The sequence below is a fragment of the Cuculus canorus genome, chromosome 8, assembly GCF_017976375.1.
Source record: "Cuculus canorus isolate bCucCan1 chromosome 8, bCucCan1.pri, whole genome shotgun sequence".
NCBI classification, from domain to species: Eukaryota; Metazoa; Chordata; class Aves; order Cuculiformes; family Cuculidae; genus Cuculus; species Cuculus canorus.
The window spans coordinates 13,217,861-13,241,869 of NC_071408.1; the positions used below are offsets into that span (position 1 = coordinate 13,217,861).

The 24,009-nt window shown below is 44.2% G+C and overlaps 1 protein-coding gene across 1 annotated transcript in view; it reads left to right on the forward strand.

The window, feature by feature from the left end:
* The window catches only part of NOTCH2 (notch receptor 2), an 87,328-nt gene that overhangs the window by 55,913 nt on the left and 7,406 nt on the right, over positions 1-24,009 (forward strand). Inside the window, exons 17-29 of the mRNA XM_054072410.1 lie at positions 1,300-1,528; positions 3,839-4,040; positions 9,680-9,833; positions 10,608-10,792; positions 11,620-11,752; positions 13,809-14,054; positions 16,026-16,138; positions 16,699-17,228; positions 18,000-18,347; positions 18,567-18,709; positions 19,550-19,760; positions 20,359-20,455; positions 21,001-21,169. Coding sequence (XP_053928385.1) covers positions 1,300-1,528; positions 3,839-4,040; positions 9,680-9,833; positions 10,608-10,792; positions 11,620-11,752; positions 13,809-14,054; positions 16,026-16,138; positions 16,699-17,228; positions 18,000-18,347; positions 18,567-18,709; positions 19,550-19,760; positions 20,359-20,455; positions 21,001-21,169 — 2,760 coding nt within the window. The remainder of the gene's footprint in view (positions 1-1,299; positions 1,529-3,838; positions 4,041-9,679; positions 9,834-10,607; positions 10,793-11,619; positions 11,753-13,808; positions 14,055-16,025; positions 16,139-16,698; positions 17,229-17,999; positions 18,348-18,566; positions 18,710-19,549; positions 19,761-20,358; positions 20,456-21,000; positions 21,170-24,009) is intronic.

The window sequence follows — 24,009 nt, forward strand, 5'->3', positions numbered from 1 at the left end:
TCCAGTTGTAAATGGCTGGCTGCCATGGACACAACATCTTATAGCTGCAGGAGTCTTGCTGTGAATGTGCTTTTCTCTGCAGCGGTCAGATGATCTTAAAATGGATGCAGGTGTGTATCAACACAATTTTTTATCACGTGAGCATATTTCTCGGTCAATAAATGAACTTTAATTACCTTTTGCGTCTGTTTTCTTTGTTTTCCAGTGAACAGAATGGTCTTGTACTTAGGCTGAACTGAAAAGTTTTGGTGCAGTCTATTTGCGTTTTAAAGTTTGTATTTTAGTGGTACTTAAAGGTAGTCTTAGATCAAAAAAAAAACCTGCTCCTAAATCTTTTTTTCATCCCCCTTCCTGTCTCCCCTTTTTCTACTCCCTTCCAGTTTCCCTCCCTCCCTCCCTCCGTCCCTTCCTCCCTCCGTCCCTTCCTTCCTATATCTTGGCTTTTGGTCTAGGGAATGCAGAGCAGAAAAGCAAACTGTCTTCAAAGGCAGTATCTGACAGAGGAATGTGGGTCTTAAATCCAAAAGTGGAAGGAGCAAAGCAGGAAGAAATAACTGAATGGCAGAGCTCTTTCAGGCTGATTGGTACTTGTGGAAGTAGAGAGAATACAGTAGTAGGGGGTGAATTAGACCAAAGTACAGTGCTAGACAAGTAGAAAGATCATGGTAGGGATAAAGAAAATGTTAAGAAATGCAGGAGAATGGAAGGTTCTGTGTGAATCTGCGCTGTTCTGCCAGCCTTCCCCAGTCAGCCTTTGTTACTGGGAAAAGTGCTAAGTGCTCAGTAATGCATAAGTGCTCATGTGTGTGCTAATTTACACATACACATTTTATTTGACTGGATGACTTTCATGCTTGAAATGAAGCACACAAATTCTTTCATGTGTGCGGCGATGTCTGGAAAAGAAAGAATGGTCCAAGTTCTCTTATGAATAAGGCTTGATAAGGAAGAAGCAGTTGCTGTGCTTGTTTGTATTGTTTTTTTCAGCAGGCATTTATCAAAAAAGCAGAGTTTGAATTTTAAACCATGAGACTTTGGCTCTGGTTTTGTTGCTTTTGGCTGAACAAATTACAGCAGAGAAATCTTGAGGCCCTGAAGCTTGGTCTCACTTCATAGCTTCTTGTGAATTCGTTATTGGTAATGCTTTGCAATTATTTCTTCCATAAGGTGGCTCTGAAACATTTGTCAGTGGTCTGTCATGTTATGGGCTACGTGATACCTTTTTTCCAAAAGCTACTACACCAGGCCTGGTCTGTGACTGTTGCCCCTTTTAATGCTTACTGTAATGCTCTGTCTTAGATCCCTGTCAAAATGGAGCTTCATGCATAGATGGAATAAACTCTTTCTCGTGCATCTGCCTACCTGGTTTTCATGGAGATAAATGTCAAACAGATACCAATGAATGTCTGAGTGAACCGTGCAGGAATGGAGGCACGTGTACCCACTACGTCAACAGCTACACATGCAGGTGTCCACCTGGATTTCAGGGAACCAACTGCGAGTACAACATCGATGAATGCACTGAGAGGTGAGGTAACTTCACTGTGCTACTGCACCAAGGAGCCACACAATGTGTGCTCGTGGCTTGAAGTCAGTCCTACTCAGAAGCAGTTTTTAAGGACGAGGATCCTGCTGCCTGTCGAATTTGGTTCAGTTTACACACCTAGCTAGAATAGGAGAAATGTGACAGTGTTTAACAAATGTTAAGACAGTAATAGATGCTAGCTTATTAAATAATCTATATTTTTATAAGACCTTTGCCACATAGGGGAGAGAAAATAATTGATTGGTTATGATCAGTTACTGTGAGAAATACAGAAGCTGCTAAAATGGAAGTGATGGCCAACTCTCAGAAAGGCAGGAAGGTTAAAGTAGCCCTGTGTTGAGTTATTGACTACAAATAATATGAAGAAGCAACCAGGAGGAACACTAAGTCCACATATTCTGAACTAGAAAGGTTTGATCATTACAGATCTTTTAATGCTCACACTGGGATGCGTCTTGTGGAGGAGGGACAAGGAGGAGGTGTGGAACTCAGTTAAAATGCTCCACAGCTGGTCCTTTTGTAAAGGGTTCACTTGTTAGTTTTAAAATCTCCTTGAGAGTTAACCCTGTGTATTCATCATCTGCCTGTGTATTTATTTTAAACTTTGTGGGGATTGATGTAACTTCAGAATCTGAAATGGAAACAATTTGTAATAAATCTTGATGTAATTAAAAAAAAAAAAGGCTGTTCTAGTCTAGTTACCAGAAACAAATAAGGCACCTAAATGCAAAGCTGCTAGTGTTCTCATGTGTTTTCTGCGCTCAAAGAAAAGATCTTTCTTATCCTTTATAAAATCGCATTTGTGGGGGAGGAAGTATTTTAACATTTTGCTTAAGAACAATTGTGTCACTGGTGAGGGTGTGTTTAATTTATACAACAGTTGTTTAATCAAGTAAACTATGTTGAGTGTTTTAGCAGAAAGCCTGGTTCTCCCTTGAGGTTCATCCTGGTTTTGTTTTCATTATCAGCTAGGACAGAAACCAGTCTTGCAGGTATGAAGGATGTAGCAATTTTCAATGCTCTGACAAGCTAAACCAGTCACACCTTCCCAACCAGAATTTACTGAGCTGTACTTAAGAGCGCCTTTATGGTTGGCTAATTTGAATTCAGTTTAAATAATTCTTCCGTGTCTTGTGTGACAAGCGGCCTATGAGTGCCATCTTCTTTTGGAGATAGTGTGTTCCACCAAAAGCAGGTACCTAAGTGCTTGCAGGCCTTCTGTATTCTCTTCCTTGTTTTGCCTTGAATGTATACAGCAGTTTCTGCTCTCTGTAGAACAGAATTTAGCCCACAAGGCAGAAGTCGTCTCTGATAAGTAGTTTAATGTTGACATCTCTGTCATAATCACAGTCAGAATTTAGATACTTAAAACTTGCACTGCAAGTTTGAGGAGGTGAGTTGTGGGCTTCGTTTATGGAAGTACCCTTTGACAATACACAAAAGAGACAGCAAACATGAATTTGATTTGTGCACTTCATCAAATTGATTATCTTGAGCCTGATCTAGGGTTGTATTCAGAGGATCAGGAGTTTCTTGGCAGGGGGTTCTATAGAAGGAAAAAGCAGTCAATTTTGCATGAGGCATCACTTTTCCTAACTTTCACAGTAATTTCTCTGTAGGATACCTAATTTGGCCAACATTTCATCTGATCAGAAGATTGGGGGGGGAGTAGGATAATTCCTTTGATCTGAATTCTGCCAGGGCATGTATGAATAGTTTTACAAATCAAGGACTTAAGGTTCTCATGAGAAGAGGGGGAAGGGATTTAGCAATACCAATACTTTCACATAATTTCCATGAAGAACGTGATTGTGTTTTGCATCTTATATGAACTTTTTCCTTGAGAAAACATACCTGTGACTCCTTTGAAGCTTAAAAAACGAGGCAAATTGTTTTGCTGCTCATAATTTGTAATACAATAGTAAATTGTAATGACATTTGTATAAAACTTATCAGTTTGAGCAAGCCACAAACCTACCTGGTACAGTACTGTTTGTGGTATACATTGAAGCTGGGAAGATTTCATTAAATAAGTTACCTCTGTCACCAACTGAAACCCTGCTTTACTTTCTTTGCCTGCCAGGGTAAAAGGCAGCGACCTGGAGGGTGAGCTGGAGTCCCCTTGAATTGCTGTTATCTGATTCAAACTTCTTTAGCAGGATTTTACCAGTGATCAGAGTACTATGTAAATCTGTTTTTCTCTCTTATTTCAGTAATGCTGTTTACATGCTGTTTTGGCTGTGAGTTAATTGCATTTTGCCTCAGCTTGCCTTTGTTCTCATTCTCTTACAGCTCCTGTTTCAATGGAGGCACTTGTGTGGATGGGATCAATTCCTTCACTTGCCAGTGTCCGCTGGGGTTTACAGGACCCTTCTGCCTCACGGAAATTAATGAGTGTGATTCACATCCTTGCTTGAACAAAGGCTCTTGCACAGACAGCCTAGGCACATACCGATGTATCTGTCCTTTGGGTTACACTGGGAAGAACTGCCAGGTGGGTTCCTGTTTCTTGCCTGTTTTGCAGAGTGCTGCTGTTTGAACTGTCCAGCAGCAGAGGTGATCAAGTTAGGTGTGAGGTACCAACCGTGGCACCTTATCCCTGAGAAAAATAAGCCCAGCACCTCTGTCTAACACAGCAAGTGCCCCTGCTCAAAACTCTAGAAATAGAAAGTGTCTGTTTGCAAGGGGGAAGAAAATCTTGGTTATTTATGAGGACAGGTGTCACTGGAACTTTCTAGATTAGTTTTCTTCTTAAATGAGAAACAGCTGTTAGCTTTGAAAATGCCTGCATTTCATCTGAAGCATAAAATTGTCCTGACTGAAGGCAGACTCCTATATTAAACAAAACACTGAACGTGCACTCCCACCCCCCACCCTCTCCACACGCCCCCCAAGACTAAAGCCAACTTTGAATAGCAGAATATCAGTGTGATTACCTATACCTCCCACAGAAGGACAGGCTGAGAGAGTTGGTGTTGTTCAGCCTGGAGAAAAGAAGGCTCCAAGGAGACTTTAAAGCAGCCTTCCAGTACCTGAAGGGGCTACAAGAAAGCAGGGGAGGTACTTTCTACAAAGGCCTGTAGTGATAGGACTAGTGGAAATGGCTGTAAATTGGAGAGGGGAAGATTTAGACTACACCTAAAAAGGAAATTCTTCACAATGAGGGTGGTGAGGCACTGGCACAGGTTGCCCAGGGAAGCTGTGGGTGCTCTCTCCCTGCAAGTGTTCTAGGCCAGGTTGGATGAGACCATGAGCGGCCTGGTCTGGTGGGAGGTGTCCCTGCCCTTGGCAGTGGGTTTGAGAGGGACCTTAGGGATCATCTAATTCCAACTCAAACCATTCTAGGATTCTATGACTAGCAGGCTCTTGGTTTAACTGTTCAGTTTTACACAGGGAGATATAGTTATTCCAGACTGATTGTAGATTTATTATTTTTTTTTCCCCAGAAGAAGCCAGAAAATGTTTTAGGGCAGTAACTGATGTGATTATCCAGTTCACAACCTCAGTAAAAAGCTTGGACCTTACTTACAGACTGGAGTTCAGACAATTTACAGTTCTGCACAGCTGAGCATGGGAGCCACAATCCCATGTTGGAACAACAAGAATGGTTTGAGACTCTAGCTTTGAAGCGCTGTACTGGCTTCCTTCATAAGTAGCCTGAGTGCTGCCGTTAAAAAAAAAATAAAAATATGTGGGTTTCTTAAACTATTGGAAAGCACAATTCTATACAGCCGTCTTCTGTGCCAATGTGTCTTTGGAAAGCAGCAAGTGTTAGAAGCAGCATTTTAGTGGCAGTTGGGAAGGTGATTTTCCAGAAGTGTGTTGCTAGATATTAAGTTGTCAGGTATGCTTCTAGGTATCGCTTGTGGATGAAGTGAATGCAAAGTAATGAAGTGACCTGAAAATGCAGCCCTGCTGCCACCCTCATTAAGAATTCTGAGCACACTGCTTAAACCTCATTGGGAGTATTAGCATTGAGAGTGATCATAAAGTGTAGTGAAGTTCAGTAGTTCCTCTTCTGTTATGTTTGCTTTGTTTTCACTTGAGAAAAGGATGAATGTGCCTGCCCCCAAATTAGATGATGTGGATTCTTAGAAAGTCTGCTTTATGTTCAGAGAACTCAATCATAATGTATTGCTCATTTTATACAAGGAATCAGAACTTTCTAAATTTTTGAGTACTATTCAAAGCTGTATTGGCAAATTTTGTAGATTAAAGCTACACTATAATTCTTGTCTTAGTGGTAAACTGGCTTGACCTAATTAGCAAAGCTAAATAAGCAGAACAGAATCAGACAATGATTCACAAGTTATAGAATTTGCATGTAGAACAGTCAGCTACTCATTACAAATGCAGAAGCAAGAGGCTCGGTGTTTTTCTTCTTCACGCTCAACTACATGTGATAAAATTTAATTCCAAGTTTCTTTTTGGTTGCCTGTGAAAGCACAGATTTTTCTACTTTAAACTTTGTGAGGAGACAGTTTGCATCTGAAAAGCACAAATTTCTGCAATTGAAATTGCATTTTACAGCCAAAATTCAGTGCTACTTGCTTTAAAAACCTCATCCTTCCCTCAAGTCAGCTTGAAATCAATCAAATAGCTCTGTTAATTTGAAGACTGAAGTGCTTAAAAAGGGAATGATGGTTAGTGGCTGCTTTGTTTTAGGTCAGAGTTATTTTGGGTCCTCCCTCCACTTTCATATGAAGATTTACTGAGTTTTAGTCTCTTTGTTTTGAAACCTTTTTATATAAGGAATCAAGAAAAGCAGTATACTTTGGCCCATCTTCAGTTCCGTTGTGGTGTTTCTATTGTGTCTCAGAGGACAGAAGAACTTGGAGGGACTATACTGGGGCAAATGGGGCCAAAAGCAGGTATGGTGAGCTAATGACAAAAAAGAAAAGCAGAGTTCAAAATGCAGAACAGAATCACAGAATCACCAGGTTGGAAAGGACCCACTGGATCATCGAGTCCAACCATTCCTAACATCCCTAAACCATGTCCCTCAGCACTTCATCCACCCGTTCCTTAAACACCTCCAGGGAAGGCGACTCGACCACCTCCCTGGGCAGCCTGTTCCAGTGCCCAATGACTCCTTCTGTGAAGAATTTTTTTCTGATATCCAACCTGAACCTCCTCTGGCGGAGCTTCAGGCCATTCCCTCTTGTCCTGTCCCCTGTCACTTGGGAGAAGAGGCCAGCTCCCTCCTCTCCACAACCTCCTTTTAGGTAGTTGTAGAGAATAATAAGGTCTCCCCTCAGCCTCTTCTTCTCCAGGCTAAACAACCCCAGCTCTTTCAGCCTCTCCTCGTACGACTTGTTCTCCAGCCCCTTCACCAGCTTTGTTGCTCTTCTCTGGACACGCTCCAGAGCCTCAACATCCTTCTTGTGGTGAGGGGTCCAGAACTGAACACAGTATTCAAGGTGCGGTCTCACCAGTGCCGAGTACAGAGGGAGAATAACCTCCCTGGACCTGCTGGTAACCCCATTTCTGATACAAGCCAAGATGCTTTGGCATCTTGGCTTTCTTGGCCACCTGGGCGCACTGCTGGCTCATGTTCAGTCGGCTGTCAACCAGCACCCCCAGGTCCTTCTCTTCCATGCAGCTCTCCAGCCACTCTTCCCCCAGTCTGTAGCGCTGCATAGGGTTGTTGTGCCCCAAGTGCAGGACCCGGCATTTGGTCTTGTTAAACCTCATGCCATTGGTCTCAGCCCAGCGGTCCAGCCTGTTCAGATCCCTTTGCAGAGCCTCCCTACCCTCCAGCAGATCCACACTTCCTCCCAGCTTAGTGTCATCTGCAAACTTGCTGAGGGTGCACTCGATGCCTTCATCCAGGTCATTGATAAAGACATTGAACAGAGCTGGACCCAGTACTGAGCCCTGAGGAACTCCACTTGTAACTGGCCTCCAGCTGGAGTTAACTCCATTGACCACCACTCTCTGGGCCCGGCCATCCAACCAGTTTTCAACCCAGGAGAGTGTGCGCCTGTCCAGGCCAGAGGCTGACAGTTTCTGAAGCAGAATGCTGTGAGAAACTGTGTCAAAGGCTTTACTGAAGTCCAAGAAGACTACATCCACAGCCTTTCCCCCATCCAGTAATTGAGTGGTTTTGTCATAGAAGGTGATCAGGTTAGTTTGGCAAGATCTGCCTTTTGTAAACCCATGTTGACTGGGCCTGATCACCCGGTTCTCTTGCATGTGCTTCATGATAGCGCTCAAGATTACCCGTTCCATGACTTTCCCTGGCACTGAGGTGAGACTGACAGGCCTGTAGTTCCCCGGGTCCTCTCTGCAACCCTTCTTGTAGATGGGCACAACATCAGCCAGCCTCCAGTCTAGTGGAACTTCCCCAGTCAGCCAGGACCACTGCAAGATGATGGATAGGGGTTTGGAAAGGACATCCGCCAGCTCCTTCAATACTCTTGGGTGGGTCCCATCCGGCCCCATAGACTTGTGGGAGTCTAGCTGGGCAAACAAGTCTCTAACCGCCTCCTGTTGGATCATGGGAGCCTCATTCTGCTCCTCTAACTCTTGGGTTTGTAAACAGAAGGAACAACTTTCTTTGCTATTAAAGACTGAGGCGAAGAAGGCATTAAGTACCTCAGCCTTGTCCTTATCCCCTGTCACTGTTATTCCTTCTGCATCCGATAGGGACTGGATATTCTCCCTTGTCCTCCTTTTCCTGTTAATGTATTTGTAGAAAGACTTTTTGTTGTCTTTCACAGACTTAGCCAATTTGATTTCTAGTTGGGCCTTAGCCCTCCTGATTTTTTCTCTGCGCGATCTCACTTCCTCCCTGTAGTCCACCCAAGATGCCTGTCCTTTCCTCCAAAGCACATAGAGCTTCTTCTTATTATTGACACATCTTGAGATCTCCCTGCTCCACCAAGCTGGCTTTTCCCCCTGCCGGCTCCTTTTCCGGAACACAGGGATGACCTGCTCTTGAGCTGCTAGGATTTCATTTTTCAAGAGCGCCCAACCCTCGTGGGCTCCCTTGCCCTGAAGGACTGTTTCCCATGGGACTTTGCTAACCAACCTTCTGAACAGGCCAAAGTCTGCCCTCTGGAAGTTTAATGTGATAGTTTTGTTAGTCCCCTTCCTTATCCCACCTAGAACTGAAAACCCTATCATCTCATGATCGCTTAGTCCCAGGCGTCCTCCAACCGTCACATCCCCAACAAGACCTTCTCTATTCACAAACAGCAGGTCTAGGAAGGCACCCTCCCTTGTTGGTTCACTAACCAGTTGTGCAAGGAAGTTGTCTTCCATGCACTCCAGGAACCTCCTAGACTGTTTCCTTTCTGCTGTATTGTACTCCCAGCAGACATCCGGAAAATTAAAGTCACCCACAAGGACAAGAGGCAGAGATCTAGAGACTGTCCCCAGCTGTTTATAGAAGAGCTCATCAGCTGCTTGTTCTTGGCTGGGTGGTCTGTAACAGACTCCTATCACAAAGTCCCCCTTCTTGTGAGCTCCTCTGATTTTAACCCATAGGCACTCGGTCCCATCCTCACTGTAATCCAGTTCAAGAGTATCAAAGCACTCTTTAACATAGAGGGCTACCCCGCCTCCTTTCCTACCCTTCCTGTCCCGCCTGAAGAGTTTATATCCCAACATAGCTGTACTCCAGTTATGTGAGTCATCCCACCACGTTTCTGTGATGGCAATGATATCGTAGTCACCTTGCCCTACAACAGCTTCAGAACACATCTGATCGTCCTCAAAAACATTGAAGACGGGGGTAGTTTGGGAAAAGTAAAGGGCAGCTGTTACTGTTGGTAGCTGGAAGCCTTCTACAACTGTGGAGCTAGAAGCCTAGGCTGAGATAAAACTAAATTTCCTCAGACTCAGCCTGCCGAAGATCCCTCTGCATAGCACGGTCTGAGGATCAGCTCACTCTTGAAATGATGCTGCCATCTGGGGTTTTCTTCTCTGGACATGTGCGCTTTCCTAGGCATGTGAGCACTTCAGGTTGTTAGTGAAGGCTTAGACTTGGGAAGCACTGTTCCTTTCTTTCCAGTGCCACATGGAACCAGTTTAGCAGAGCTTCCTTTCTGTGCTTCTTGAACTTGTATTCCAGGTATTGTTTCTTACAGCATTTGCCATATATCATGTTGTGGTTTTTTGTCTCTCCAGGCTCTTATGGATCTGTGCAGCAAGTCTCCCTGTAAGAATAAAGGCACGTGTGTCCAGAGTGGAGCCCAGACTCAATGCGTCTGCCCATCCGGCTGGACTGGGGCTTACTGTGATGTGCCCAATGTCTCGTGTCAAGTGGCAGCTTCACAAAGGGGTAAATGAGTGGAATCGAATGTTTTATGAAGTCTTAGAGTTTCAGAATACTGTTTTAGGTGGACTGACCTTTCGGAAAATGCCTTGGCTATTTATGCATTTCTGCTAAATCCCAGGCAGGCCAGGTTTAAGACATATTGTCCTTGTACAAGAATGGCATCTTGTAACTTACGATCTTTGTGAGTATTTCTGAGAAGAATACTAGCTACCAGTGCACTATTTAGCTATATAGGTAATACCATGGCCCCCTTCCTGCTTCAGATTGTGTACATGTAAAAGATATGGTTTTCATGTTAATTTCTTCTTGGAAGATGGCTTGTAGGCCAGGCTGATGGAGAGTGTCATGCGATTTTTGTCCAGGAAATCCAGACAAACAGGTTCACTGTTGAAGGAGCAGAGTGTCAAGCTCCAGTACCTTTTGCAGTCTTTCTAGGTACTTGGACGTTTTATATTTTCTAGGTACTTGGACGTTGGACTTTTGTATTGCAACAATATCACTTTAGAGATAGGTATTCACCAGTCACTGGGAAAATAATACAACAATGAAATTAATTCATGCCAGTGTGGATGCTGATGCTCCAGTGGGGCAGAGCAGTGACTTTATCGAGAAGCCAGTTTTGGGTCTGACTCACTGTAATTTGAAGAGTAACTCTTCAGTTCTTCAGTCCCAATTTTTCAATAATTTATTCTAGCTACATGCATTTCTGGCTGAGCTACTAACACTTAAGGCAAGGATGTTTTATGTATTTGCTCACTTGATTCAACTTTATTTCAGGAGTTACAGTGGACCAGTTGTGCCAGCACTCTGGTCATTGCTTCAGTGTTGGAAACACACACCACTGCCAGTGCCAGGTAGGTTACACTGGCAGTTATTGTGAGGTGCAGCTGAATGAGTGCGACTCCAGCCCCTGCCAGAATGGCGCTACCTGCCGGGATCACCTGGGTGGATACCAGTGCAAGGTAATGCACGAAGGTTTAGTAGGAAGTAGTAGAGCATCATGATGCAAAAGAATCAAAAGACATCAGAAACACATGCAAGTGGTACAGTAGCTTCAAAGAGGGAGGGGATAAAAGCAACCTGCACCTGGAAAGATTTTTTTAATTGAGTTGTAGCAGAAGCAGTGCTCCTGGGAGGCTTTTAAAACTACATTACAGGTATGAGTGTAGGGTGGTGTGATTGATGGGCATTTGATCTCTTTGTCTCTGTGGGGATGGGGTTCATATCTTGAAAGATTTTTTGCCTTAGTTTATATTAAAATAGTTGTAGAATGCATTAAAGGAATGCTGTATTCTCCCTACTGGATGGACAAAGTATCCCTTGCTTCTCAGGGTGGGAGGTGCCTTACACTGCTTTCTGTTTCCTACAACTGATGCAGCGTGGGTAAACCATGAGACTATGGTTTATCAACCTTTCTGAGCTTTTCAGAATGGCACAACACCTTGGATGCTCACACCCTAAAGAGAAAGGATGAGTTTTGTGTAAACACTAAGTCAAAACTGCTAAGCTGATCTCAGTGCTAAAGGGTGTCAGGATTTGATCACTATATTTTGCAGGAGTAAAGTGACTCAAATTCAGGCAGGCACTGTGCTGTTAAGTAGTCAGTGTGGTCAAGTTGTGTACTTAAGCTGGCTGGTCGTGCAGCCCTTGTAATCACTTGCAGTTGTAGAGCTACGAGGGCAGTTATAATCTGTCCTACTGAGGGTTCTTTTTTTCTGTGTTGGCCTTTCTCAGATATTTGGTAATGTATCTGTTAGAACATAACTCACACCTATTTTTATACTGGCAGTGTGTGCCTGGATACCAGGGTGTCAACTGTGAATATGAAGTGGATGAGTGCCAGTTTCAGCCCTGCCAGAATGGAGGAACGTGTATAGACCTCGTCAACCGTTTCAAATGCTCCTGTCCACCAGGAACTTGGGGTATGAAGCTTAGCAATTAAGTGAATCTTACAAGAGGGAATTTTCCTTTCTGACTACTTTTGTGATGCAGAGTCTGAAGGGAATGCATTATTTTCTTAGAAGAATGTTCCCAAAGTGCACTGAGCCTCTTGAGATACATATTTTCTCTTTAGAAATAAAAGCTGCTGGTTTGGGTTTTCTTTCTTTTTCTCTTTTAAAGGAATAGGTCATGGCAAGGTCCTTTGGGAATGTATGATATGTCTTTGGCAGTGGGGATGGACGAGATTGCCGGTAAGGTCTTTCCCAGGCCTACCTGGTTTGACAAATAGCAAATCCTAGAGTTTTGGGATTTTTTTTGCTAAGATGCTATGAAATATACAGAAAACTTGCTTAGTTCTTGTGTAATTTCCAGTGTCCTTTACTTGTTTAGATTTTGGCCCTGCCTTGTCCTCTGTTCTGAAGTCTTTTGTGGAAAGAAGTTCAGTGCCCCTAGGCTGGCTGAAACTATTTCAGCAAATTTGAGCTCTCTTATTGAAAACTTTTTTTTTATAAAAACAAAAGGCTGCAGTTACATAATGGCAGTTTTCACTAAGTATGATTCCACAGCCTGTTTAATGTCATGTGTCGTGAAAACCAACCTTTTGTTTCCCTGTTATGTCTAACTTGATGGCCCCAAGTTCTACCTTTGAAAATACTCAGGACTGCACATTTTGACCCATCAATGAGTACTTTCTCATCGAACACTTTTTTTCAAGTTTCTTTCTCAATTCAGTTAAAGATTTTACATTCCTCTGAATTTGCTTTTTCTGTCTGATGGGTGTCATCTCAGTATGGGCAAAATCTCCAGGTGTGTGTCAGATATAACTAAATTCTTGGTTCGTAAAGTAAGTTTAAGTAAAATTAGAAAATAATCTGATAATTTCCCTCCTGCCCGTGTAGTTCCTTCACTGTGGTGTAGCTGTCAGCACGTCTCCCCAGTCTGGATAAGCATTTCTTTCATTGTAAATCATTGTGTTAGCAATTCTCCCTGTATTGTTCTGTATTTGGTCCCCCAATTAAATAATATACAAAAAGTTGCTTCTTATGTCACTACATCAAATGTGCATCTATGTACCAACTTCTACATTGCCAGAATTTCTGGGTTCCACTAAAGCAGTCACCCTCCACTGAGAGGCTGTGAATGGATTGCTTTTAATTCTTAAGTCTTTATTTGTGGAGATGAATTACTTTTTGAATGTGACAATTCCTTTTTTGTAAATTAAAGGAATTAGAAAAGATTTATATAGTTACTTATGATATCAAGCCTTACCTTTTGTTTAAGTTGAAGACTTTACTAATGCCAGTGTAAGCATCCTCCATGTTGAGGTGAAAGGCTTTACCTGCTCCAAATGAATCAACTGTATTAACAGACAGAACTCCTTGCTCGGCTTACACTCACTGTCCCCTTTATCTGTTATATTGTGTGGTGTAGGCAGAATCAGTACCGGACAATGTCCCTTAAAAGGGCACAATGCAGGGAAAGGGGAGGAACTGCTCTCTGAGGCCGGTGTTGAGAGTTTTCCGTGGGTGCCCAGAAGTCAAACTGATAGCCCAGACGCTGTGTTTTGTCACAGTCACTTTTCTGTTGGTTTGTTATTGCCTGTTTTAACGATGTCGCTACAAACACTCTTTGCCGAGTTTCAGGGTTGCCATCATGTCAAACGAATGGTGGGAGATTCGCGGCCTTGCATGGGCAATGCAGGACTGCCCTGCTATATACAGCTGCAGGGCAAAATTGAGTGCATCATTTTTGGTTTGGGTTTGGGTTTCTTAATATGCCCTTAATTTAAGCCAAGCATGAAAGCTGCTGAATGCCAGTATGATCTGCTGTTGTGAACAGCCTGACTCTGAACTGCATGCTTCCAGGGCCTGATCTGAGGCTCTCTGTCTGCACAGAGTATGGTTTGCATTAAGCTGGGATCATTACCTGTTTATATGTAGGACTGTGTGAGACATGGTCTTAAAACTTGATGATCACTGTAGGAAATGAGGCCATGACGCTGTATCCTCTAATTGTTACTTTTTACTGTCTTGACAGGCCGTTTCTGTGAGGAGAACGTTGATGACTGTGTTTCAGACTCAGGAGCACCCCGCTGCTTTAATGGAGGGCAGTGCATCGACCAGATCGGGGGCTACAGCTGTCTTTGTCCCCCAGGCTTTGCAGGCGAGCGATGCGAGGGAGATATAAACGAATGCCTCTCTAGTCCTTGTAACCCTCGTGGAAGTCTGGACTGTGTTCAACTGATAAATGATTACAAGTGCATCTGTCGTAGTGCTTTTACTGGTGAGTAGTCATAAACATGCTTCCAGTTTCAGAGTAATATCTTAAAAAAAAAGGTCATTCTTTCCCTTTCTGGCAGTCATGTTATCTAGTCACTTCACTTTACAGGGTCTGATTGTTTCCCCACGTGATGTCTCAGTTTTTAAACCTTCTAAGAAGTTTGTCCTCCAAAACTGTCTCAGACAAAGCAATCCCCTGAGACACTTGGCTGCCAGAATTTTTTTTCCTGAGGTACTTCTCTCTCCTTCGTAATTTCGCATTTCCAATATTGGAAGTGTAACTGCTCATATGTCATCTTCTCCATGGCTTTCCCTTTTGCAAAGTAGCATGTGGATTTTCTCTCTAAATCAGTGTCATGATTATCCATAATTAGCTTTTGGCCTCCTTCTCTGCTCCTCGCTCCCTTTCTTTACATTGGTGATATGGTCAGGACGGGAATACTCTCTGCATAGACAGACTGTACATGCCTAGCTTAGTGATGTGATCCTTCCACAATCCAACCTTGAATCACAAGTTTGCAAGAATTACACACTGTGCAAACTTATGTCTGTCTCTCTCTAGATCTCTTCTTTGTTAGTATGTCTGCTGTTCTGCTTTCTGCCTCCCACTGGGTGTAAGTTTGGGCTAATAGTCTCCAGATGTGTCTTAACTTTCAGCTTTCCAGTTTCCATGCCAGTTGAACTTCTTATATGTTTAGTTTTTCTCCAGTAAAACCTTCCACCTTCCCAGTGACGTTCTCTGCATGCTTTATCAGTAGTTTTTACTCTTTTTTCTCTTTAAAATTTAAAGATGCTGTGATTTTCTATTAAATTTATGGTTGTCAGATGCAAAAAATCACAAAGACCTATATCTGAAGAGTACATGTAGCAGTTTTTGAATGCATTACCTAGACTGACAAAAGAAATTCCTAAAAGAGCAACACAGGAGGGAAGTGGAGCCAGGCTAGCTAGTGGGACGCTGGTGCAGGTCGTCAGATAGGTTTAAATTTAAGCCTATCTGTTAAGCTTGCTTTTGTGATTTATGCATTGTGTTGCTTCTGGCTCTCACGGAAGGGTGGCTGAAATGTGCAGTGTTGGGATTGCAGACTTGCTGTACTCTAGGAGGAGCAGGGAGAGCTGCTGTGTCTCAGACATGAAATCTGTCTGGAAATGTTAGGCACAGAGGGGGAGCTTGCTGCTTCCTCTAGCTGTTTGTCTTCTGCACATTCCACATTGACCCTTTCTGCCTGGGAGGGGATGGGGTTGGCTTTGCTGTGGGTTGTGACTTAGAGGATGCTAGGACTCTGTGGGCCATCCTGCCCTGTCTGTGAGCAGTCAGTCTTGGCTGTACATGTGCGGAGCTTGCTATTAACTTTTTCTTGGAGAGGTCTAAGTCATCCTTAGGTCATCCTCATCTTTTTAAAGTTTGATGTCCGAGCTTGATTTTGGGAGCTGCTACAAATGCTACTCAGTGCAGTCAGACCTCTCTGTTTAGCTGGACAGTTGAGGAGACTCCCCTTGCTTGTCCTATTCACTCATGTAGCATCTGATCGTGAGGCTCATTTGCTCATAGTTAGTGTGATTTTACCTTGGACTCAATGACCATCTCCCAGAAAGTGAAGAAGTGATAGGAACCCCCAAATTCATGTGGTACAGGACCTTCATCCTCTGTGCCTGCGGGGGTGACCTGGAGGTGGCAGCAGCAAATTCTGTCTTCATGCTGGGTCACACATATTCTTGAGGAAGCAGACAAGGCGGACTCTCTCCAAATACCCCTTCAGGATGCTGGGTTGTGCCTTGCCCTAGCGCTACTTAGGCAGCTACTTGAGAGCATGTGTTATCAGGAGAGGCGTGCCCTGCCTGTTCTGAGGCTAAGGTCTCTTTGGAGTGTTTGCCTGGTTGTCTGTTCATCGGAGTGTTTCATTTTGTGATGGCTTTTTAATGTGCACACACACACATTTCTCTGCTCTCATCTCCCTTTGTGTCTACATCTCAGGTCGTCACTGTGAGAGCGTGATAGATGTGTGTCCCCGGAAGCCTTGTCAGAACGGAGGTACCTGTGCTGTTGCCAGCAATATGCCGGATGGGTTCATCTGCCAGTGTCCTCCCGTAAGCAATGTATCCTGAAATTGAATCGCCTGTCTTGGCTTTAGAGTTCTCTGGCTACTCTCTCATTAATTTCACTGGTCCACTCTGGGTGAAAGTTATCTTTTCTGTATTGCTTGCAAAGCTGTGTCCTCAGATGGTCTTTGGCCAAATCCTTTAGTTTATCTACTTAGCTGGGAAACCTAGGGCTTCCAAGTGCCCTAGGAGAATGATGCTGCCCGTTGTTACCCCAAACAATTCTGCTGTTGAGGCAGGATAACTGGCTTTTCTGCCTTAAACCAAGCCTTACATTTTAACAGGTGTTTTGCTATCCCATGTTTTCCCTGCTTACTGCAAGATTCCCCTTGTTAACAGCTCTTCTAAGCCCATTTCAAAATGTTATGGAGCCTTAAGTTCCTAGTTTATCCCTGAGGCTAGATCCAGAAATTCACAGCTCCTGCAGTGAGGCTAGAGGAATTATCTGGGAGAAAAGGTTTGCATATGATGCCTTTCCTCCAGCCCTCAGAGCACTGAAGATTAAGTTGGTGAGCCTGGTTGTTTTGCCTTTTTTTTTTTCCCTGTAGGGTTATTCTGGAGCAAAATGTGAGTTCAGCAGCCATAGTACTTGTGGACAAGTGAAATGCAAGAAGGGGGAGCAGTGCATCCAGACGTCTTCTGGTCCACGGTGCTATTGCCCCAAGTTGTCAGTGGGAGAGGAATGCCAGACACACACAGGCTGTGCCAGTGCTCCCTGCCAGAATGGTGGGAGCTGCCACCCTCATTCTCAGTCTCCTTACTATTATTGTCAGTGTCCTGCTCACACCCAAGGCAGTCAGTGTGAACAGCCCGTAACTTTCAGCCCAGAGCCTCAAGGATGTTTGGATTCCCAGTGTGCAGAAAAAGCAAAAGATGGCTATTGTGATGAAGATTGCAACACTCATGCCTGCCAGTGGGATGGAGGCGACTGCTCCCTGACAATGGAAGATCCATGGGCCAACTGCTCCTCTTCATTGCGCTGCTGGATGCTTTTCAATGGGAAGTGTGATGACTTCTGTAACACACCTGAGTGCCTATTTGACAACTTTGAATGTCAGCAGAATGGCAGAACATGCAAGTAAGGCTTGATCCTGCGAGTGGTTTCTCTGTGTCACTAATGTGTCCCCTGCTAGCGCTTTCACGTAGTTGATACACTTGATGCCTGCTGCTCCCATCTCTTCTGTCATTTCTGTTGCTGTTACTTGCTTTGGCATCAAGCAGTTTCAGCTGCTTTGTGTACTTTTCATTGGGTTTGGGAAGTTCTGGAATTTGTATGCTATGAACTAAGTTGATAACCCGGGCAATGTTAATGTGTTAGCCTGCTTGATGGATCTGCCCTGCTTTCTGTGGAAATGTAAGTAGGATGCATTTCACCTTCTGCTAGATTTTAACAGTACTGCCTCCTATCCTGAATTTCACTCTATACCAGCAATGCCTGTGTTTTTACCCCAGCTGTATTGGCTACCTCTGAACGTTTTTTCCAGCTTGTCTGTTATGAAACGTCTTTCTCTTCAGTTATTTGTGATAAATGCTACAGCTTTGCAGGGGCGATTCTCCGTTGTGAGGCAGGAGGTGTTACAACTTTATCTTAGTAAACAGAATACGCAATTCTCTTCCACTGGTACTAGAATTGAACTGTGTGTTCTTGGGGCATTCAGTTTCCTGCTTCCACACTGCCAATTTGCAAGCTTGTCCTGGGCTTATGTTTTTTTTCTTTATATCCTGTATATGAGTGTTATTTTACTGTAAATGATTATGAGGAGTGTAAAGCCTTGGTCCTTAGACTGCAGGTATACTGTACAGAATGTGTGTGTCCTGTGTGCTGCCTGTAACCCTTTTGCCGTTGCAGGTATGACAAGTACTGTGCAGATCACTATGCAGATGGCCGCTGTGACCAGGGCTGTAATAGTGAGGAGTGTGGCTGGGACGGTCTGGACTGTGCTGGGGACAAAGCTGAGAAGCTGGCGGAAGGGACCCTAATCATTGTGGTCTTGATGCCCCCTGATGAGCTGCTGGGTGATGTTCGCAGCTTCTTGCGCACTTTGGGAACTCTTCTGCACACCAATCTGAGAATCAAGCTGGACTCCCAGGGAAATCCCATGGTGTTCCCATACTATGGGGAGAAATCCGCAGCACGGAGTCGACGTTCACTTGTGGTCGTTCGCAAGCCCAGAGAACTAGAGCAAGAGGTCATTGGGTGAGTGGATATCTTTGTTCTTGTGGCCTTGTTATGCTGGTAGCTCTTATTCGTAGAGGTCTGGGGCATTCTGGACCTTCTAGAACTGTAGTCTGTTTTTCATGTAAAGCTAGCGCAGCTGCCAGATTCGGTCCTGGGGTGGGAAGATTAACTTAAAAGGCTGCGGTTTAACCTGGTGCTTTGGCAAAAGTTTCTGTTGCTGACTTCTGTGCCTTGCAGCACCAGGGTGTTCCTGGAGATTGACAACCGTCAGTGTGCCGAGGATTCGGAGCAGTGCTTTCAGAACACAGAAGCTGCTGCAGCTCTCTTAGCTGCTCAGGCCATCAAGGGCATGTTGCCTTATCCTTTTGTGTCTGTCCAAAGTAAGTAATTGCTTGTGGAGGAAGGCTGTCACCAAAAATGACTTGCGGCTTGTAAAATTCGTACTCAGATTATTGATCATCATTTTAATATGTCTCCTTGTTCAGTATAGTTTCTGGGAGCTAACTTACTCATCCCCAGTTATAGAAGTATGTATGTGCGATATGCTGATTCTGCTCCAAGGGGATGTTCAGTTTAGTAAGGAAGGGCATTTGAGTTTGGAGCCTAGTCATTTTACCACTGGTAGAAAGAGTAATCTCATGTGCTGCAGCAGTGTGCCACGCACTGCATTGATCTTGTCTACCAAAAAAACCATTTATGTGCTCTGAGCCATGAATTCAGTGAATAGGTGCCATTAGAGAGAAAGCTGGGGAGGACTTTCCTCAATCTACGACATATTTTCTGCTCTGCCAATGTGTAATCCATTTGATTTATGCTTCCCTCTTCCTCAGTTTGAGGCTCAGCTGTAACCTTACGCTAGGTGGGTAACATCACTATTGCTTCTTGGGTCATTTTCATGTCTTTCGGTAGGTCAGCGCTCTCTGCAGTCGTTCAGGGTGGCTGCCTTCAGCAAGCAGGACTGTTGAGGAAGGAGCAGGATCTTCAGTTCAGCAGTCATATACTCTAAAAAATATTTTGAGAAATAAGACTGGAGGAAGGCAGAAAGATGTGTTCTTACAGCAGTTGCAGCAGAGCCTGAACTTCCTCAAGCCTTTGCTCTAAATGCATCAGTTAGAGATAATATGCTGTCTGTGAGGAAGACCGAGTGAGAAAAGGAAGTGAGTAGATGGAAAATCAGCTCTACTTTGTTAATCTCATTGTATTTTAACCGGAATTTTTAGGTGAGCCTTTGGTACCACCGAAGACCCAGATGCTTTACCTACTTGCCGTGGCAGCTTTGATCATTCTTTTAATCCTTCTCTTGGGCGTGATGATGGCAAAGCGTAAGCGCAAACATGGCTCACTGTGGCTCCCAGAAGGCTTTATCCTACGCAGGGATCCTAGTAATCATAAGCGCAGAGAGCCAGTTGGGGAAGATGCTGTTGGACTCAAGTAAGTTCACATTTCGGCCACTGCTGTTGTGTTTGGTAGTGTATTAGAAGATTTTGAGAATGTGTTGTATGGATTTGTAATTAAAGGCACTTAACTCCTAGAGAAAGCTACCTTTTCAGCTAGAACTTCTTAAGCAGTTTCTCTAAAAGTTAATACATCTATTTTGGACAGAAGAACTTGAATTAAATGTAATTTATAAACTGCTAGTAAGGAATCTGATCTCCTGGTTTTCTGACACTCTGTTTAGTTCAGCAGTTGGGTACTATTTGCATAATTTCCCCGTGGAATAGGTGAGACATTTTTAGGTTTATAGGTGACAGTGAATTTTAATACATCCAGCTCAATGTGTTAAAGACATGACTCAGAAATAATGGCAAGTTTCAAAAGAAGAATTCCATTTGTGCAGTTTTGGCTCTCCACTGAATTAACTTGAGTTGGCAGTTGTAAATGCATTTAATGCCACTGTTGGCTGCCTGAGATTTCTAATTTCCTGGTCACTGTTTGCAAGCATCCCACCCTTGTTCTCTGCAGGCTGGTATAAGTAGCAGTAGAAGCACCTGCTAAGGCTGCAAAGTGATGTGGTCTCCTTGTTTGATAGGAATTTGTCAGTCCAGATACCAGAGGGTAACCTGGCCAATTCTGGACCAACTGAACACTGGGCAGGTGATGGTGGACCTCAGCCAAAGAGAGCAAAGGTAAGATTTGAATATTGCCTGAAACTGAAAATGATGGTGAGGAAAACAGCTGCATTAGCTTCCAGAGTGTGCCTCTAGCTCAAAACCTCCCTTTGCATAGGGATTTGTAGTATATAACTAAAGATATTTGAGGAGTAAATCCTTGGGTTAACACTACCACCACAGACCAGTCGAAAAAAACAGGTCACTTCTGCTCCAGTATCCTCGCCCTGCTGAGAAGGTTAATGGTAGTGTCATGTCTTGCGGTTCAGGCCTGATAGCATATGGTGGGTGCGTGAAAGCTGAATATAGAGGTAAAGGAAAAGTGAAGATAGAGGTAAAGGAAAAGTAAAGATAGAGGTAAAGGAAAGCTGAAAGTAGAGGTAAAGGGAGACTGTCATTAGCTTAAAAAAACTAGGAGAAACAAACAAAACCAAAACCCCAACACACACACACTCCCAAACAAGCAAAAAAAACCCCACAAAACTAAGAGAACCCAAAAAACTTTCATTGTCTTTGATCACTTGATGAGCATTTCGAAGCAACTGCTTGTGTCCTGTGCTCAGGCTGAGGATCAAGCCTTGCTCCCAGAAGGTGACGAGCAAATAGATCAGCGCCAGTGGACACAGCAGCACTTGGAGGCAGCAGATATCTGTGGGAGCACATCACTAGCCCTTACGCCACCTCAAGCAGATCAAGAAGTGGACGTTCTGGATGTCAATGTCAGAGGGCCAGGTCAGTACTCTGAGTGTCCATGCGTTCTTCCCACTGACCACCCCTGTCTCCAGTGGCTGGGACTCCTAATGTTTGAAAATTCTATGGAATGTTCAGGGACACCAGCAGAAATTTTATGGTACTCATGGAAGGGATCATGGACGCTCCAGGAAAAAAGCTGGAGAGATCGGATCATGGTCTGTAACACTTGGACTATCATATAACCAGGAGAGAGTTCACTTAGCAAGCACCTATAGGGATTACAGCTGTAGGAGCTCCTTTAGAAAATGTGTGCCTAAAAGATATTGTCAGAATGCTGTTGTGGCAGAAACTGGGAAGGCACGGTGGTGCTGGAAATACCTCCCAGCTTCTGCAGCTGGATCACTGCAGAGATTTACACCAGGCTTTGTTAAGGACAAGCTTTGCCGGGTTTTGTACCTGAAGTGTCTGTTAACTGGAGTGGAAGCAAGGATGGCCTTTTCCAGAATGGCCTCTGGCAGACGGTGTACCCTGACTAGCGGCATGTCAGATGTCTGTACTGGAACAGAGCAGCACTGCAGCAAGATTGTTCATATTTTTTTTTATCATTTGATGATTTATAGCCTCGTCTACAGTAGTCAGCTCTTTGAATTCCTAACACAACTGTGAGCTTTGAGGGAGACTTCTTTACCACACACAGAGGCTTGCTCTTTTTCAGTCTCAGATGACTCAATGCAGTAAGAATGCTCTGCTGCTTTTTGTTAACATAGCACTAAGGATGTGTAACCTGGTAAGGGGCTGGGTATGCCACTTGGTAATAACCCATTCCTGTGTTCTGAGAGGAGAGAGCTGACCAAGAGCTTTGCCCTGGTTGGAAAGAGCTGCAAGTGTGGCTCTTGTTCATACGGAGAGAGGTGATTCTGATGATGATTTTGCTACAATGGCTTTTTATTGGATTTTGTGGGAATATTTCCATATGATTTAATGATGGCTGGATCCATTATTTCAGTTCCTTTCTATTGTCTTTTCTGTTCACGGACCCATTAGCTCTCCTAAATGCAAAGCACGGGAAAGGAGGGATTTCTGTGTAACGAGTGTGAGAAGATAAACCATCAGTTTCTGCCAAATTTAAGCTTTTCTTTATTTCCTCTGTTGAAGCTTCTAGTTGTGCGGTGGGGTAAAAGCTTTCCAAGTGCGGGCAGGAACATTCTTTAGACTTCAGACTGCTTATTTTCACATTCATTCAAAGCTTTGCCAAACAATAACAATGGAATAGTACTGTGAGCTGCTTTCCTGCCATTCAGGTGCAACTGTGAAGCTTGCAGCAGGCTGCTGTAAGCTGTCCCCCTCTATGACATTGAGCAAACAGCTGAGTTACTGTCAGGGGAAGAAACTATTTAAAAATATCTGAGAAATGTTGGAGTAACGGGCTAGTAAGGAGGGATAGGATTCCTCATAGTTAATGTAGCTGTTCATCTGCACTGGCCACCTTCTTCTTCCTTTGTGGGCTGAGGGAGGAAGCAGGCGCCCCTGAGAGGCAGTTCATCTTTGTCTTAGGCAGACATCTCCTGAAAGTAGTTGGATCACTCTGGTGATGGTTCACTGCCCCTAATTACAAAGGCTGACTGGCTTGGGTGCAGATGTCTGGGCTGGAGCCAGCTGAGGCTGGGAAAGTCACATCCCGGACACGGGTCCAGGTGGCAGGTAGAACAGTAGAGGAGGGGAGAGGCAAGCCAAAATGCCTTGATGTACCAAGGGTTTGTTCCCTCTCTTAATCCAGCACCTCCTGAGGTCTCTCAAGTTTAGGGGGATCTAAGAGGTCCAGCCACCTACAGAAATATCTCCTAGAGATTGCCTTACCATCTCGCTCCAAGTTTTACATTTACTACTCGGGGGCTATCATCTTGAAAGGCAGTAAACAAAAGAGTTTTTATAGAACACCGCTATCACCTTTGTCTCCCCATGCTGCTCTTTCTGTGTGTCCCCCAGAGCGGTGAGGGCATTATTTTCACTGGAGCTATTGTGAGTGTGTAACCAGGGTCATGCAATCATAGGCATAACTGGTACCACCACCTATAATTAAAACTGTTTAACTATCCCTATTATATACCTCTCTTTTTCAGTTACTAAAACTTCAGTGGTTCAGACTGGAATTTTCCATGCTGTGTCCGCCTCCAGCTGGAGCCTTTTGGGTTCTTTTCCAGCTATTTCAGAGAACAAACTGGAAGGAGGAAAAAAGACATTGTGTCCTCAGCTTTTTTTTTCTAGTAGTCCATCAAGCGCTTAATCATGACAGTCTAGCTGGGTGTACTTTTAGGTAGCATCATAAAACTACCCGTGTGTGGCCAACTTACAAAGCTCTGGAAAGAGCTGCATGTACCTGAGAGATCTTTTGGAGGGTGACAACTATATTTACCAAGCATTTAATGCCTGGTATAGCGGTTTCCCTGTAGAGCAGCTGGGCAACACCCACTCAGGACAACAGCAGTGATTGAGGAAGGAAGACCATTTCTGCAAGTGGTTTTCTCAGAGCTGTGTTGCTAGAGAAAAGGAAAGCTCCTTTCTGTGTTCCGTCTCTCTGCTCTTTGTGTTGGGGCGAGATGGAGGAGGCCACAGCCTGACTTGAATGCTGAGAAGTATTCATCTGGGACATGGAAGCAGAGCCAGCAGTGGGAAGGAGAAGCACAAAAGGAGGTATACAGCCTTGGACAGCAGGCAAGAGGGTCTGTAGACAGGGCTGGATCTTGGAACTGAACCCAGGCTCCTACGTCAGCACTTTGCCGCCATCCAGCAGATACTGAGTGAAGAGCTGGGTGCAAGCCTGCCTGCCCTGTGGTGGGGAGCCACTAGGAGGAGGTGCTGCTGCTGCTGTGACTACCCTG